The sequence below is a fragment of the Monodon monoceros genome, unplaced genomic scaffold (assembly GCF_005190385.1).
Source record: "Monodon monoceros isolate NGI ecotype Baffin Bay Population unplaced genomic scaffold, NGI_Narwhal_1 Super_Scaffold_13, whole genome shotgun sequence".
In the NCBI taxonomy this organism is placed as follows: Eukaryota; Metazoa; Chordata; class Mammalia; order Artiodactyla; family Monodontidae; genus Monodon; species Monodon monoceros.
In genome coordinates, this window is record NW_021703769.1 from 77,693,931 (window position 1) to 77,708,517 (window position 14,587).

The 14,587-nt window shown below is 51.9% G+C and overlaps 1 protein-coding gene across 2 annotated transcripts in view; it reads right to left on the reverse strand.

Moving 5' to 3' along the window:
* HIP1 (huntingtin interacting protein 1) overlaps positions 1-14,587 on the reverse strand; it is a 156,106-nt gene that overhangs the window by 79,566 nt on the left and 61,953 nt on the right. The window contains exon 1 of one of the 2 annotated variants that reach the window (XM_029219747.1): positions 6,258-6,404. The exons of the other annotated variant lie outside the window; for it this stretch is intronic. Within the exon in view, the coding sequence (XP_029075580.1) occupies positions 6,258-6,275 (18 nt within the window). The 5' untranslated portion in view covers positions 6,276-6,404. Of the gene's footprint in view, positions 1-6,257; positions 6,405-14,587 lie in introns of those variants that run through there. 2 annotated transcript variants of the gene reach the window in all.

Sequence of the window (14,587 nt, forward strand, 5' to 3'; positions counted from 1 at the left end):
CCATAACATAATAAATTTTTAAATTATTAACAAAAGGATGGCTTGTAAATCCCCCCCCCAAAAAGAAAGATTTTATTTGTTGCCTAAATGAATAAGCAAAAATACTAATAATTATAGCCATGGCTTACGAAGCCCCTCCATGTGCCAAGAACTGTAAACAGGCCATCTCAGCCTCTCACAAGTTGGCAGACACCAATCGATCTGAGAAAGTTAGCTGATGTATATAGCAAAGGTCAGCTAACCTGTCCCTGGTCCTGCAGCGGCAAGTGGTGGCATCAGGATTTAGCCTCTGGCCTTTGTGACTCCAAAGCCCCTGGTCAGCAAGTAGGGCAGTCTCAGGACACAGAAGTCACCTCCTGATCCTGTGTGTGCAGGGGGCAGTGCTGGCTCCCGCTCACATTTATAAACATGCTTCCCACCCTGCAATCCCTGTCCTATTTGCTCACAAGCAATCCCCTCCAGATCAAAGACTCACTAGGATTTAAGGAATCTAGAGGAGACACAGAGATTTTTTTTTTTTTTTCTTAAAATGGCTTAATTTCGGGGCTTCCCTGGTGGCGCAGTGGTTGAGAATCTGCCTGCTAATGCAGGGGACAAGGGTTTGAGCCCTGGTCTGGGAGGATCCCACGTGCTGCAGAGCAACTAGGCCCGTGTGCCACAACTACTGAGCCTGAGCGTCTGGAGCCTGTGCTCCGCAACGAGAGGCCGCGATAGTGAGAGGCCCGCGCACCGCGATGAACTGTGGCCCCCGCTTCCCACAACTAGAGAAAGCACTCACACAGAAACGAAAACCCAACACAGCAAAAATAAATTAATTAATAAACGCCTACCCCCAACATCTTCTTAAAAAAAAAAGGCTTAATTTCTTTGGTGGCCCGGGGAACATGAATTTTGTCTGACTGCGAAAATCCTTTGGTTCGGGGCAGCTGCCAGGCGACGTGCCTGTATGGCTTTGGACTGGGACCTCTAGGGCAAGAAATAAGACAAAGGTAGAGCGGAAACAGCCCCTGGACATGCTCTTCAAAAAAATCACCCAGCTGTGTCTGGGGGGGAGGAGGTTTGGGGGGAGTGGAGTGGAGTAGGGGGAAGACGGCAGGGAGAGTCGGTCGGCAGGGAGGATTGGTCATCTGTGGGCTGGGCTGTCTTAAAACCTACATGCGCATCTGAACTTAGGACCCTAAATCCTGTTTCTTTCCCAAGGCTATTTTGAGGGAGCAAATAATCCAGCTGAGAGTGTTCCATCAACTACCAATGTCTATGAGTCCCCCCACTCAAAGCATTTCAAGGAAATCCGTCTCCCTCTCTTGACTCTAAGCCTTTCAAGAGACAACTCGGCCATCCTCAGCTCTGGGTCCCCAGCATCTTAACACCCACCCCCCAGGGGCCTGAGCACACAGGGAGGATTCAACATGCGTCTGAATTGAACGGAACCTCATCCGGGTAGGATAAAATCTTAGTGTTCAGTGACAATAAGAGACAGCAGTCAGATGGTAAATCAAAAACTCTTTTTTTTCGTAAGCATTTTAAAAAGAGGCAAATAACAGATTTCCTTCCCCACTGGCACTTGGCTGAGGCCAATGTCATCTCTGATCCCTGACCTTGTTCCACGGGCTGTTTGGAGAAGGTGGCTGGTCCGTGATGCTCTGCTCAGTTTGAGAAACTGTGCCTGGTGATGCATAAAGCTCACTTCTCTGGAACTGCTCCCCAGTGTGAAAAGGAGCTGCCTTTCACCTGGGGCCAGCCACACCTTAGCCGAGGAATGACAGGTCTCTGAGGGCTGTTCCCGAAGTCTGAGCACTGAGCCAGAGTCTCTAGGTTGGCAAGGACTCGGAGGCCATGCTCCTCCAGGGTCCTTCGGCAGCTCCAATGGCCAGGGAGGTGCTCTCCCTCTTCAGGGAGTTGATTCTGCCATAGGATGCTCTGCTGTGGGGCGGTCCTGGCCAGCCAAAGCCCCATGTCCCAGAGCCCGCCCCCAGTACATAAACTACCTCTTCCTCCCCACAGCCCTCAGCTGCCAATCGTCCTCTCTGAAGTCTTCCCTTCCACAGACTGAACTACTCATTGCACGAGGCTGGCATCCCCCTCACAGCTCTCTGGACAGCCTCTAGTCAGAGGCTTCCAATCTCCTTTGACTCTGACCACAGTAGAAAGCACATCTTACAAGGCCAGTCCACGCTTGTGTGTGCATGTGTATACAACCAAACCAATTTCATGAACCTTCGTCCACGTAATACACTTGGATGTTTTCTAGTCTGTTTCACTCTTGCAAATGCTTAGCTGCAACCCACGAAACTGGTATTTTGTGACCCAGAACTGAAAACGCTGCTCTGGTTTCACCAAGCCGGTCATCCATGTCCAGCTTTGACTGATTATTTAGCTCAGACACTAAGCCTTCCTTTCCACATGGTTTAGCTGATGCAAGCTGTGGGTGGAGTCCTGGGCATCATTCTACCCTGGGATCTCTCTGGCTTCGCGTTTCCCTCTACCACGCCTCTCCTCGACCCAGCAAATACACACGAACCTCAGCAGGCGGCAGGTTGGCCTGAAGCTTCTTCCTGCCCCACCATCAACATCATTTACTCAGAACACCTGAGATGCTTTTCTCTGCTTTTTTCCTGACCTCTTCCCATCTTCCTGCTGTGTAAGCTGGAAGATCCCAGGGGTCAGAAGTCTCACATTTAAGGCAGGCAGCCGAGATTCATGAAGAAACCCCAAGCATTAAAAACAGCTGTAGATGCCTGATGAGGGGCGTAGTCCACATAGATGGGTGCTAATCCCTTCTCCCTGAATCTTCTCCCCTCGGGGACCCAGAGGCCAAAGGCCACCACATCCAGCTCATCGTTTTAGATTAGCTTCTGTCCATCCTAGAATCTGTTCACTCAATCTTTTTCCTTACCCTTTATTGGCTTTGTCATAATTCTGGTGATGTGGAGAACTGGGGATACCACATCTTGCTCCAGGGTTTCACTTTTCTGAACTTCAGTTTTCTTATCTGTAAAATGTGGCTAATTCTTTCTGCCTTGCTTTTCTCATGGGGTTGTGGTGAACAGGAACAGGTGTGAAATGCATTGTAACCTGTAAAGCACTATGTAAATATAAATCGTTACATAAACTATACGTCCTTTTGTTAAGAAATGACAGCGATGACTCTGATCCCCTAATTACAGCACGGTGCATTCACGCTCTGTATTCAGTAAAGGCACAGACCCCGTCATCAATCCCCAAAAGGCATAGGCACTTTACCCCTGAGTGCCGGGTTAAACCAGCTCTCCCTTGGGCAGATATCTGACGTCATCAAAAATTCATTGGGTCACAGCAGCTGGCGAATCCATTGTCTCCACTCATTTGTACCTTCATTCAGAAAGAGAACTAGACCTGGGAGAACTGGTCCCCAAAGCAGTCAACTGAAATACAGCCTAAGTTCAGCTCTTTAGGCCAATCAAGAAAATAAAGGCTGTGTGTGGGGGGGTGTGTGTGAGGGGGAGGTCAGAGTCATCTTAGATCAGACTTTGGGGACCATCATTATCATAACGGCCACCGTGTATGGAGGACTTACTAGGTCCTGCGCCTTAAAGGATTATTTCCAACCTTGATGAGGACGCTCAAGGCTTATTTTACACACGAGGCTAAAAGGTTAAGAAACATGCTCAGAGGGATAAACTATACTCTGCTTTTTCTCATCCAGCAATAAGCGAGTGAAAGCCCAAGGCTGGTGTTGGGCTTTGCCAAGGATATGACTGAAATGCTGGGTTTGAGGTCTGACCCTGGAGCCAAGGGCCCCCAGAATGAGGACTTTAAACCGGAGATGGGGCTTTCATGGTCAGAACAGAAAGTAACTTCGGCCTTTTGCAGGAATAGGAAGCAGATGCCAATTCCCTGGGGTGGGTAAGGTTCTTGTTGCTACACAGTCCAGGGTCTGTGCTCTTTACAAAGAGCCGAGAACAATTGTTTCTGGGCTGGAAGCTTGGCTGCTCAATGATTAATGAGAATCTAATATCACTTTTGTTTGGACCCCAAGCTAAAAGACGAAAGAGGCAACACATGTGCCTCTCCTGTGTCCAAAATTCTCTGAAGGTTACCCACTGCCTACAGGCCAAAGTCGGAACGCCTTGGCTGGCGTTCAAGGCCTTTCTGGTTGGGCCCCAACCAGAGATCTTAACATTTTCTGATCTCAAACCTCTGTCCCAGCCAGACGTCCTCAGTCTCACCCAATGGGTTCTGCCCATTTGTCTTCCTGGAACTCCTAAGAGGCAATGCCCCTCACTGCTCTCAGCAGAGCCGACTCCACTCAGCCTTGAAGACCCAGCCTAGGGCCTCGTCTTTCCTCTGGACTCTGCAGCCCATCCCTTCGCAGACCCCACAGCCTTCTGCTCGGGGCCTGCACTAATAGCTGTTAGGTCGACCTGCATCTCTCTGGACCCCTCACCCAGAGGCTAAGGGCCTGAGGAGCAAGGAGGCCATACGTTACGTTTCTGTGTCCTTCACACAGCACTTGCTATAGAAATGACAGGAATTAAATAAGCACTGTTGAGTTAAAGAGGGGATGGATGGAGGTAGGTGGTAGTGTCAGAAGTGGACCAGATCTCTAGAGACAGAGGTCCCTAAACCCTGTAAGCTGGTCCTCACAGACCAGCCTTTGGAAAGAATCTAAGCTCAGGGACAGAAGGAAGCTCAGAGGTGATCTGGTTTGGCAGCCATTGGACTAGAACTTCAGGTTCCCTGTACCTCCCACCCACCCTCCCCCATAGCCTAGACAGGTGACTCCGGTCTTGCTAAGACAGATCCTGGAAAGGGCCTGGCTGCTGCTCAGCTTTCCACCTTCCCACCCTCACAGATGACTTTTTTGAGGGGTATTTCTAATAGTTACCCAGAGAAAATAAGCTTTCATGATACACACATAGGGAATGGTTGTCCAGCCTCTTGGCATTGCCCAGCCATGGGCAGGTTTGTGTCCTCAGACAAAGATGAAAGCCAGTGAGGCCCCTCGCCCCAGGGGCAGCACTCAGTTTGAGAGTGGTCTCCTGCCACCGGAAGGAATGACTCTCACCCATCCTCTGCTCCCTATCCCACTGTCGCCTACCCAAGACAGAATGCCAAAGGCTTGGCAGGGCCCGGAGCTTACTGGTCTTCTCCAAAGAAATGGCTACTTCCAAAGGACACTTTCTGGGAAAAACTAGCCTAATTCTGTACAAGACCAACTGAAATTCCAGTACCTTCCCTTCCCTAAGGTATAGGCAGATCCAGAGGTCCCCTTCCCCAGACACACCCCAACCCAGGTCTTTTCCTCTGAAGCCCTGGGGCCCCCATGAAGCACAGGCCATCATGGGGTACCTCTCCAACCTGAGGCACCTGCCCTCAAAGGTTGTAAGGCTGGGGTGTGGGTCTAAAGCCAGGGTCAGGGTGGTAGTGATCTCAAGGACACCTTTAAATCTTCATTCAGAGTGGGAGCCAATCAGAACTTAGACAAACCTGCCCCAGGTCTCCAAGTGCTCCCAGAGAACCCCTCCTTTCAGAGTCCCCCAAATCACATCCCACCCACTACTCCCACCCCAACCCCCAGGGCTGCTCCTCAATTAATCAATGAACAACATTGTATTCAGCTCCTACTGTGCCCCTGGGGGAGTGGAGGGCTGCCCTGGGGGAAGAATCAGCTCCCTCCAGAGAATTAGATGCTTAAGAGTCAATGGTGTCTGCTGCCCCCTAAGCCAAGGCAGTTGGGGGTCTACAAGTGGTAAATCTAGAACACCCCTCCAAGGACTCTATGCCAAGGGGTCCATCCCTGTCCCCTCACCCTGCAGGATGGTGAAAGCCCTGGCTTCTCCTCATTGCTCTCCCAGGCCACCCACCTGTGCCCTCCTGCCCACTGGCTCAGTCCAAAAATCTTCCCATAAATCTCAAATACGTGTGAGAGCAGGGGCTCTGGAGGAGGTAGGACGAGCCCCCTTCCCGCAGCCCTGTCCTCCCTCCGCCAGGCTGGTTCCCCAGTGTGGGAGGCGAGCTCAACAGCCCTCTCTCCCTGGAGTCTAGCGAGCTCTCCGGGGCAGCCCTGGCGGCAGCGCGGCGGGAAACCGGGAAGCCCAGCTGTGTCGGCCACCCGCCTCCAGAATCCTGGCCCCGCTCCCTCCTCCAGCACGCCTGGAGTTGGGGCCAACAGGCAGGATCAACCATCCAGAAACTTTCAATGGATCAAGGGACGGGGGGAGGGACGGGGACGCGGACGCGGAGGTTCCAGGGCAGAGACCCCGCTCTTCACTTACCATCTTGCTCACATCCATGACCGAGGCTGCAGGGCACCCCCCCGCCCCTGGAGATCCCGCGTGCCCCGAACGCTGCTCCCAGCTAATTCAGCCCGGATGGTGCCATGCTGCGGGGAGGGCGGCCGGCAGGGCCCCCGCGGACCGGGGAAGGCGGCGGCGGCGGCGGCGGCGGCGGCAGGACCGAGGCTGGTCCGGAGAAAGGAAGGGGAGGGGGAGGGGAGGCGGGGAAGGGGAGGGGGCCGCGCGCCGAGCCGCAGCGCGCACCGGGGGCGGGGAGGCGCGGCCCGGCGCGGTGGAGCGCCCGGGGCCCGGGGAATCCCGAAATCTGCTGCAGGCGCCCGAGCCGCCGCGGCGGTAGCGGTGACGGTGGTGGCGGTGCGGGGATGCCGGGCGGGGTGGGATCAATGGACGGATTCCCGGGGCCGGAGCCTGCGGCCCGGGCGCGCGGCGAGGGTGTGATTTGAATAACAAAAGGTCGCTTCTCCCCGAGGCCCGCGGCCAGGATCGCTGAGCCCGCAGCGAGGCCGCCGGGGAGTGAGTGTGAGTGTGAGTGTGTGCGCGTTTGGGTGGTGGGGTCAGTGGGACTCAGGAAGTGGGCGGCGGAGGCGGCTGAAAAGCGGGGAGAGCTGGGGGGCGCACCGAGCCGACATTCCAGTGGGGGCAGGGGGTCTGCTCGGCCCCTCCCCACTTGGCTTCACTGGACAAAGGCGGAATTCAAACCCAGTGGTTAGCCGCCTGCGGCTAATCCGGAGGGGACGCCCAGAAGAGTCTGGGGTCCGCAAACAGATGGACGAATAGCAGGAAGTGGTACAGGTATCCCCGGAAGGCTCCGAGGCCCCCCGCAAGGGAGCCCAGAGCCAACCTGCCTACTGGCTTCTAAATGATGTCTGCCCTGAGCTCAGAGCCCCTTTCTCTCAAGCCAGACTCCCTTACTCAATGCCTAGTCTACCTAAGAGAAATGGGAGACAGACTCCTCTCTGCAAGGAGATGCGGCTGGTGGCGGAAAAGGGCTCCTGGCAAATGCTCTTTTGAGGCACGGTCTCCAGAAAAAGGCTGGAGGCCCAAGCCTATGGTTTCAACACAGGCTGCCTCACATCCTCGGAGGTGCAGGAAGAAGCAGCCTTCCAGCTCAGCGGAGTCAGCACGGACCTCAGTCCACTTACACCAGCCCTGCTTTACAGGGTAAGAAAACTGAGGCTCAGAGAAGGGGAGTGATTTGCCCCAGGTCACACACCTGGCGAGAAATGAGGGCAGAAGAAACCTCACTAAGGACAGTACAGCCCAAGCCCAAAAGAGCTTCTCATGCTGCCACGGAGTGAAATCCGGTTTTATAAACAGGTGACAGGATGCACCCACAACGCTGGCCCTCTGACCCACACCGAGGGGCTGGGGAGGCAGCACTGCTAAGTCCCCCATCCTGGCCCCAGGGCCTGCTGGGCTGACTAGGGCAGCACCCTCCCCTTCAAAGCTGAGTTCTTGATCTATGTCATAGAGGCTGTTTCCCTGCCTGCCTTCTAGGGGGATGTGAGAACCCCATGATATAAAAGATGATATAAATAAGATATAAAAGCAAAAGTACAGGAAGGTCAGGGGCTTTTTGTCGTGGTGGTTATTTTTACTTCCCAGGTCCGAGCCCAGTCCAGGGCCCCTCAGCTTCAGGAAAGGGCTCTCTGGGCCCAGGTCTCTCTGTCTAACCCTGAGTCTGGACCGCACACTGACTCTCCCGCCCCACCCCAGGGCTGCCCCTGGCAAGCCCAGTTCTTCCAGCACTGTGCCCCAGCCAGGGAAGGCAGGAGGGTGCCGTGGTCAGTTCTGGTATTCTGGGCTCCCATAGACCCTGCTACTGACATGTCCACAAGAGTTGACCCAAATGAGGTACGAGGCAGGAGGGAAGCATGCCACCACTTCCTCATCCTCCAACCTGGACACCCAAGGGAGGTCAGGGCCAGGTGAGCCAGCAGGAGTCACCCAATGCAGAAGTGAGTTTTGGATTATCTGCTGGTTGTTTAAATGGACAACCATCTTTTTTCTTTAAAAAAAAAAAAAAAAAGATAGATTTCATGTTTTAAAAATATTATGAGCCCGGGACTTCCCTGGCGGTCCAGTGGTTAAGACTCTGTGCTTCCAACGCAGGGGCCACGGGTTCAATCGCTGGTCAGGGAACTAAGATCCCATGCTGTGCCTCGTGGCCAAAATAATAATAATAATAAATGAAAATAAAAATATTATGAACCCTTAACTCTGGGGTTGATCAAGGTCTCCCAATAGATCTTGGCATCTTAGCTGGCAAAGCCCATTTTCTCATTGCTAAAATGGGGATAGTGACACCTGCTTCACACACAGGTGTTAAGAGTTGAATGAAAGATCTTTCCCAAACCTTACCTGTAGTAGGTTGAATGATGCCCCCACCCCCTGTCGCCGCCACACACACACCACCAAAGATATCAGGTCCTAATCCCTGGAACCTGTAAATACTACTCTACGTGGCAAAGGTCATGTGCACATATGATTAAGCCAAGGCTCCTGAGGTGGGAAGAAGACCCTGGATTATCTGCGTAGACCTTTGATGCAGTCTTGGGCATCCTTGTAAGAGGGAGATACGACACACAGAGGATGTGGAGATTAGAGTGATGCGGCCACAAGCTAAGAAGTGCTGTCAGCCACCAGAAGCTGCAACAGGCAAGGAAGAGATTCTCTCCTAGAGCCTGTGAAAGGAGTGGGCCCCGTCAACACCTTGATTTTGGCCCAGTGATGTGATTTTGGACTTCCGGCCTCCAGAACCAGGAGAGAATCAATTTCTGTTGTTTTAGCTACCAAGTTGATGATAATTTGTTACAACGGACACAGGAAACGAACATGCTGCCCAAAGGCAGTGAGGGCCAGTGTCACCGCTCCAGACAGGCGCCTGCCTCAGGGCTGCTCTCTCTGCTGGACTTCTTTGCTGGGGAGCTGCTCTTGTGAAAGAGAGGCCAGCAGGAGCCATGAATAGGGCTGTTCCTCTCCTGCTCCATTTGGGGGGCGGGGGGGGCACCCTGGCAAATAAGAAAGTACCTACAGGCAAGCATACGGATGCACGTGTGCACACAACATACAAATACAGGGAAGGAGCAAACAGCTTCTTAAGAGAGCCTGGGCTTCTTTGCCTTGGCTAACCCGTCACCTGCTAGGCCTGCCCAGCACACAAACATCTTTGGGTGCCTGCCTTTCCTGCAACTCTTCTTGGGGTGACAGGTTCAGACTTGGAGAAGTGAAAAGATGGGGGCTTTGCATTCCCCATTCCACAGCGGCTGTGCCACGAGGCATCCTGTGGTCTCAGGTTTTTAAGGAAAGACATTTCTAATTGTGCCACTACAGAGAGAAGCAATTTGAAATATGCATGAAACCCAGCTCAGGCTGGAGAAGTCTCTTTTGAAAAAACTGGATAGAAAGAAACAGTAGGTCAAAATAAGAATGCTGTGCCCCTCAGGCTGCTGTCCTTTCTTCATCAGCTCCAGGTCACTATATTCAACTGTCTACCGGACATCAACACCTGGGGAAGTCTCACAGGCACCTCATACTCAAGGAATCCAAAGATAAAATTTTCTTTTCCCTCTGTTTTCACAATCTGCTCCAGCTCCCGTTTTCTGTCTTCACTAATGGTTCCACACCCACTTCGTTCATCAGGCTAGAAACATCAAGGTCAGCCTTAACTCCTCCATTGACAACTGCCACTCTCACCCCATCTAATCAGTTCCCATGTCCATGCAGTTCTTTCTTGCCAACAGTTTCCAGTCTATGTCTTCCCTCCCCATACCAATTGCTCCTGCACTGGATAAGACTTTAAACCACAGCCTCCTAACTGGCCTCCCTGCCTCCAGTCGCTACATGTCCAGTTCATCTTCTACACCTTTAGCTGTGACTCCTTACTGGCTGACCCCAAACGGAAACAAAAACAAAATGAAACAAAAAACCTTTGCACAGTTCATCTGGCCCTCAAGGTCCTTACTAACCTGGCCTCATCCCCCTCCATCCTAGCCACCTTCTCCCATCCTTTCCTGTCCACCCCATCAATGAAGTCCTGGCCCACCGCAGGACACTCCTGGAATGTCCTTCCCACCTCCTCAGCTTGGAAGATTCTTTCTCACCTTTTAGAACCCATCTCAAGCATCACCTTCTCTACAAAGACATCCCTGACCCATCCAGACATAGCCAGTCACTCAGAGTCCCTTCCTGCAATGGACAGCCTCTGGGTATAGCCTGCATCAACCTTGGATGGGGGTGGTCCTTGCCCTGGGCTCTCTGCTCACCTGTGAGTTCCCACAGGCAGAGGCTGAGCCTCCCTGAGTGACCCACCCCATACTTACTAACTTGCCCCAGGCCTCTTGTCAACCCAAATACACCAGAATCACTGCTCCACCTAACTTCAATTGAGAAGTGCTAAATAGACCCAGGAAGCCGGTACAGAAGGTGCAGAGGATGTGTCCTGGTGGAGGGTGACACCTACTGGAGAACCGTGATTCTGCCGCCTAGCCCTACAACTACCACACTGAAGAACTCCGCTGAGAGGCTCAGGGCTGGGCCTTTGAGTACTTTGAGGCATGAGATTCCATTAATTCCCAGTAATGAGGTTTAAACCAAACAATAGGGACTTCCCTGGTGGTCCAAAGGGTAAGACTCCGCCCTCCCCATGCAGGGAGCCCAGGTTCAATCCCTGGTTGGGGAACTAGATCCCACACGCATGCCACAACTTAGAGTGCACGAGCCTCAACTAAAGATTCCACATGCTGCAACTAGGGATTCCACATGCCGCAACTAAAAGATCCCGCATGCCACAACTAAGATCCTGCGTGCCTCAACTAAGACCTGTGCAGCCTAAATAAATATTTTAAAAACAAAAAACAACTAAACAGTACTCCCTACAAAATGGCCTTATATAATGCATGTTACTATGCTAACTGCTACCACTAACAGTAAGCATATACAGAGGGCTGCAAAGTTTTTAAAATGTCTTTTTGTCCATTATCTCATTCAACTCAGGTTAAGGCAGATAGAATAGGTATTATTTTTATTTATTTTTTTTTTTTGCGGTGCGCGGGCCTCTCACTGTTGTGGCCTCTCCCGTTGCGGAGCATAGGCTCCGGATGCGCAGGCTCAGCGGCCATGGCTCACGGGCGCAGCTGCTCCGCGGCATGTGGGATCTTCCCGGACCGGGGCACGAACCCGTGTCCCCTGCATCGGCAGGCGGACTCTCAACCACTGCGCCACCAGGGAAGCCCAGGTATTATTATTATTACAACACTTATTTTGCACGCGAGGTGTTGTAGAAGAAAGCAAGCCGGAAAAGGCACTGAGATGGGGAGGGGAGGTCCAAAGCTTCTTTAGCTTTGCCTAACGTGTTTTAACATTTCATAAGGACAATGTAATGAAATATTTTACCTGCATCACAACGGTGGCTGTTAAATTAAATGGTGGCTGTTACATTTCTTTCTCGAAAATGTAGGCTCCGGAGTGAGACAGACCTCAAGTTGAAATCTGGTTGCATGACTTTCTAGATATGGGTAAGTTCCTTAACCTCTCTGAATTTTAGTTTTCTTCCATGAAAAGAAATAAATATTCTACCTCCCAGGACTGATGTGAGAGTTAAAGCAAACCAGTGCCTGTAAAGCACACAGCACCGTGGGAGGCTGGCCCCAGGCTTGGCTTTAGCACACTCATCTCCCCATTTCCTTGGTGGCTAGTTCCTGAAAAGTTCTAGATATTTTCTTCTTAAAAAGCTGAATTCATAAGAAAAAAGAAACCAAAAAAAAAAAAGCCAAGGATAACAGTAGTCATTCTGATTTAAATGACAGTAAGTTAATAGGTTTATAGGGAGAAAAAATATAGAACTACAGCCACTATACCCAGCCGAGCCACAAAGGACATTAACCAGCCGCCACCAGCTGAGCAGCTCCTAATATTCCCGTGCGGGCACATCTGCAAACAGAGGCTTGGCCAGGGCGACTGCGATCCCAGCACCGCCTGTGATCCTGGTGGCTCCATCATGGAGTATTTCCACGGGTCTTTGTGTTTTTTGTTTTTTTTTTTTTGCGGTACGCGGGCCTCTCACTGTTGGGGCCCCTCCCGCCGCGGAGCACAGACTCGGGACGCGCAGGCCCGGCGGCCATGGCTCACGGGCCCAGCCGCTCCGCGGCATGTGGGATCTTCCCGGACCGGGGCACGAACCCGTGTCCCCTGCATCGGCGGCGGGCTCTCAACCTCATGGAGTATTTCCACGGGTCTTTCTTTGGACAGAGCTTGGCCTTTTCAACGAGTCATTTTGACTCCAGTGGGAAAAGCCTTCCGCTGCCTCTCTCTGCAGGGGCTCTGATTACCCTTAAAAGTTGAAAAAGAAAAAACCTCAAGATGCATAAAGAGTCCCCTGACCTAGAATGTATCTCAGGATACCTGAAGGGCAGGGCATCACAAGGCGAGTGGGAAGGGGGGTGCTGCTGGCAGCGGGGGTGGGAGGTGAGGGGGCACTGTGTCATGCTGTGAATAATAATAGCAACTGATAACGTCTCCTGAGTTCTTACCAGGTGCCAGGCACTATGACAAGTACTTTACAGCCGTTATTTCTTTTAGTCCCCACAACAACCCTGTATACTAAGCGTTACTATTATTATCCTTATTTTACAGATAAGGAAGGAGACCCAGAGAGGTTAAGTGCCTTTCCCAGGGCCCCATAGCTAATAGGCAGGGAAGCCAGGGTTGAACGCAGGCAGTGTATTCCAGAGCCCCCGCTCATAACCCCTACTCCGCTCGTAGCCCCTGTTGCGGGTTCACGCTGCATTGCACTGGGCAGCATCCTGGGCACCTGGCACTGCCCTACCTGTGGGAAACCTGCCCTCACTGGGGTTGGCAGGAAGTGTGAACCATGTTATTGTTAGTATGTATTTTAATTTACGGGGTTGTTTTTCTTCATTTTAAAACCTTGTTTATTAATTATATATTAATTACACTGAATTCGGCTGCCTTCCCCTCCTTCCCCTAAGTGATTTGCATAAATCCACAGTGCCAGGTACTGAGCATCAGTGATTCAAATGCAGGGCCTGCTAGCTGCCCCTTGGACTTCAACACTTATTCCCTCTCCGCTGTGTGTGCTGCTGTATAATAGGCTTATCTGCTGTGGATATGCAAGGATGGGCCCTAAGGAATGACTCCTTAAGTAGTTGAAACATTTCCCCTGAACACACTAAACAGGCCTATATCTTAGAGATACCTGGCATTGTCCCAAATTCTGAAACTGAAGTTAAAATAAATATTGACTATAACACGCCAGAGAGAGAGAAAATGATTGCACCTTAGGCAGGAAACTGTAATCAATGAATGAGATATCTGGGCATGACCAAGAAAATCCCTTAACCATAGGGGAATGAGGGGAAGTAAAAGAAAAGCAGAGAATGCAGAAGGGAGACCCCAGAGTTAAGAAAGTACTAGAAAATAGAGTGAACTGCTAGGTAGTGACTAAAATTCCCACCTCCTTGGTGGTTAAAAAGGTTACCCCAGCATCTGGAGGTTACAAAGGGAATCAGCCTCCATCCCCACATTATCTTGCCAAAACCTCTCAGCTGGAACCGGTGGGAAGTCTTTCCCATGACCTCTAGGAGCATACCTCTAATTTATATGGAATCCTAGTTATTTGCTTTCAATATGCAAATTTCATTCTATAGGAACCTCTCAGCAATACCCAGGTGATGGTGACATGGTGACAATAAAATGTGAAGCTGATAACTCTCCTGGGGAGGCCCTCGGCTGGCAGGGGCAGCTGGTGGCAAAAAGGTTCCCCACCTGGACGTTGCTGCCGAGCCCTGGATCTCAGTGGGCATCCGTGTGAAACGACTCAGCTCAGTGAGTTGCCACAGCTGCCCCCAGAAGCCTCATCCTTTGTGGTCCTGAAGGGCCAGGTTGTCAGAAGCTTAACGCATCTGATTGGAGTCCCGAGCTCACGCCACAGCCAGGTACCAGGTCTGCAGGAACCCCTGGCTTTCTTGTGGACAGGCCACCAGCCCTCCTCATCCGGACCAGCCTCAGGTGTGTTGATGTTCACAAGAGGCCCAAACAGGAGCATGGGTGGTAATCTCCACTTGGGGCACTGAGCAGGCAGTGCCACCAAATTGGCACAGGGGCTCTGGCCTGGCCTCTGAGCAGCTGCTCAATAAAGGTTTAGCTACTGAAGGGCAGTGTTGAGCCTGCATTAAAAGTAATAAACATCTGTGAGCAGCCTGCCCATCACAGGGTCCATGGGAGCAAGGAACTCACCTGCAACGTGCCAGGCACCAGACCAGATGCTCTGCCTACACTGTCCTGTCTCA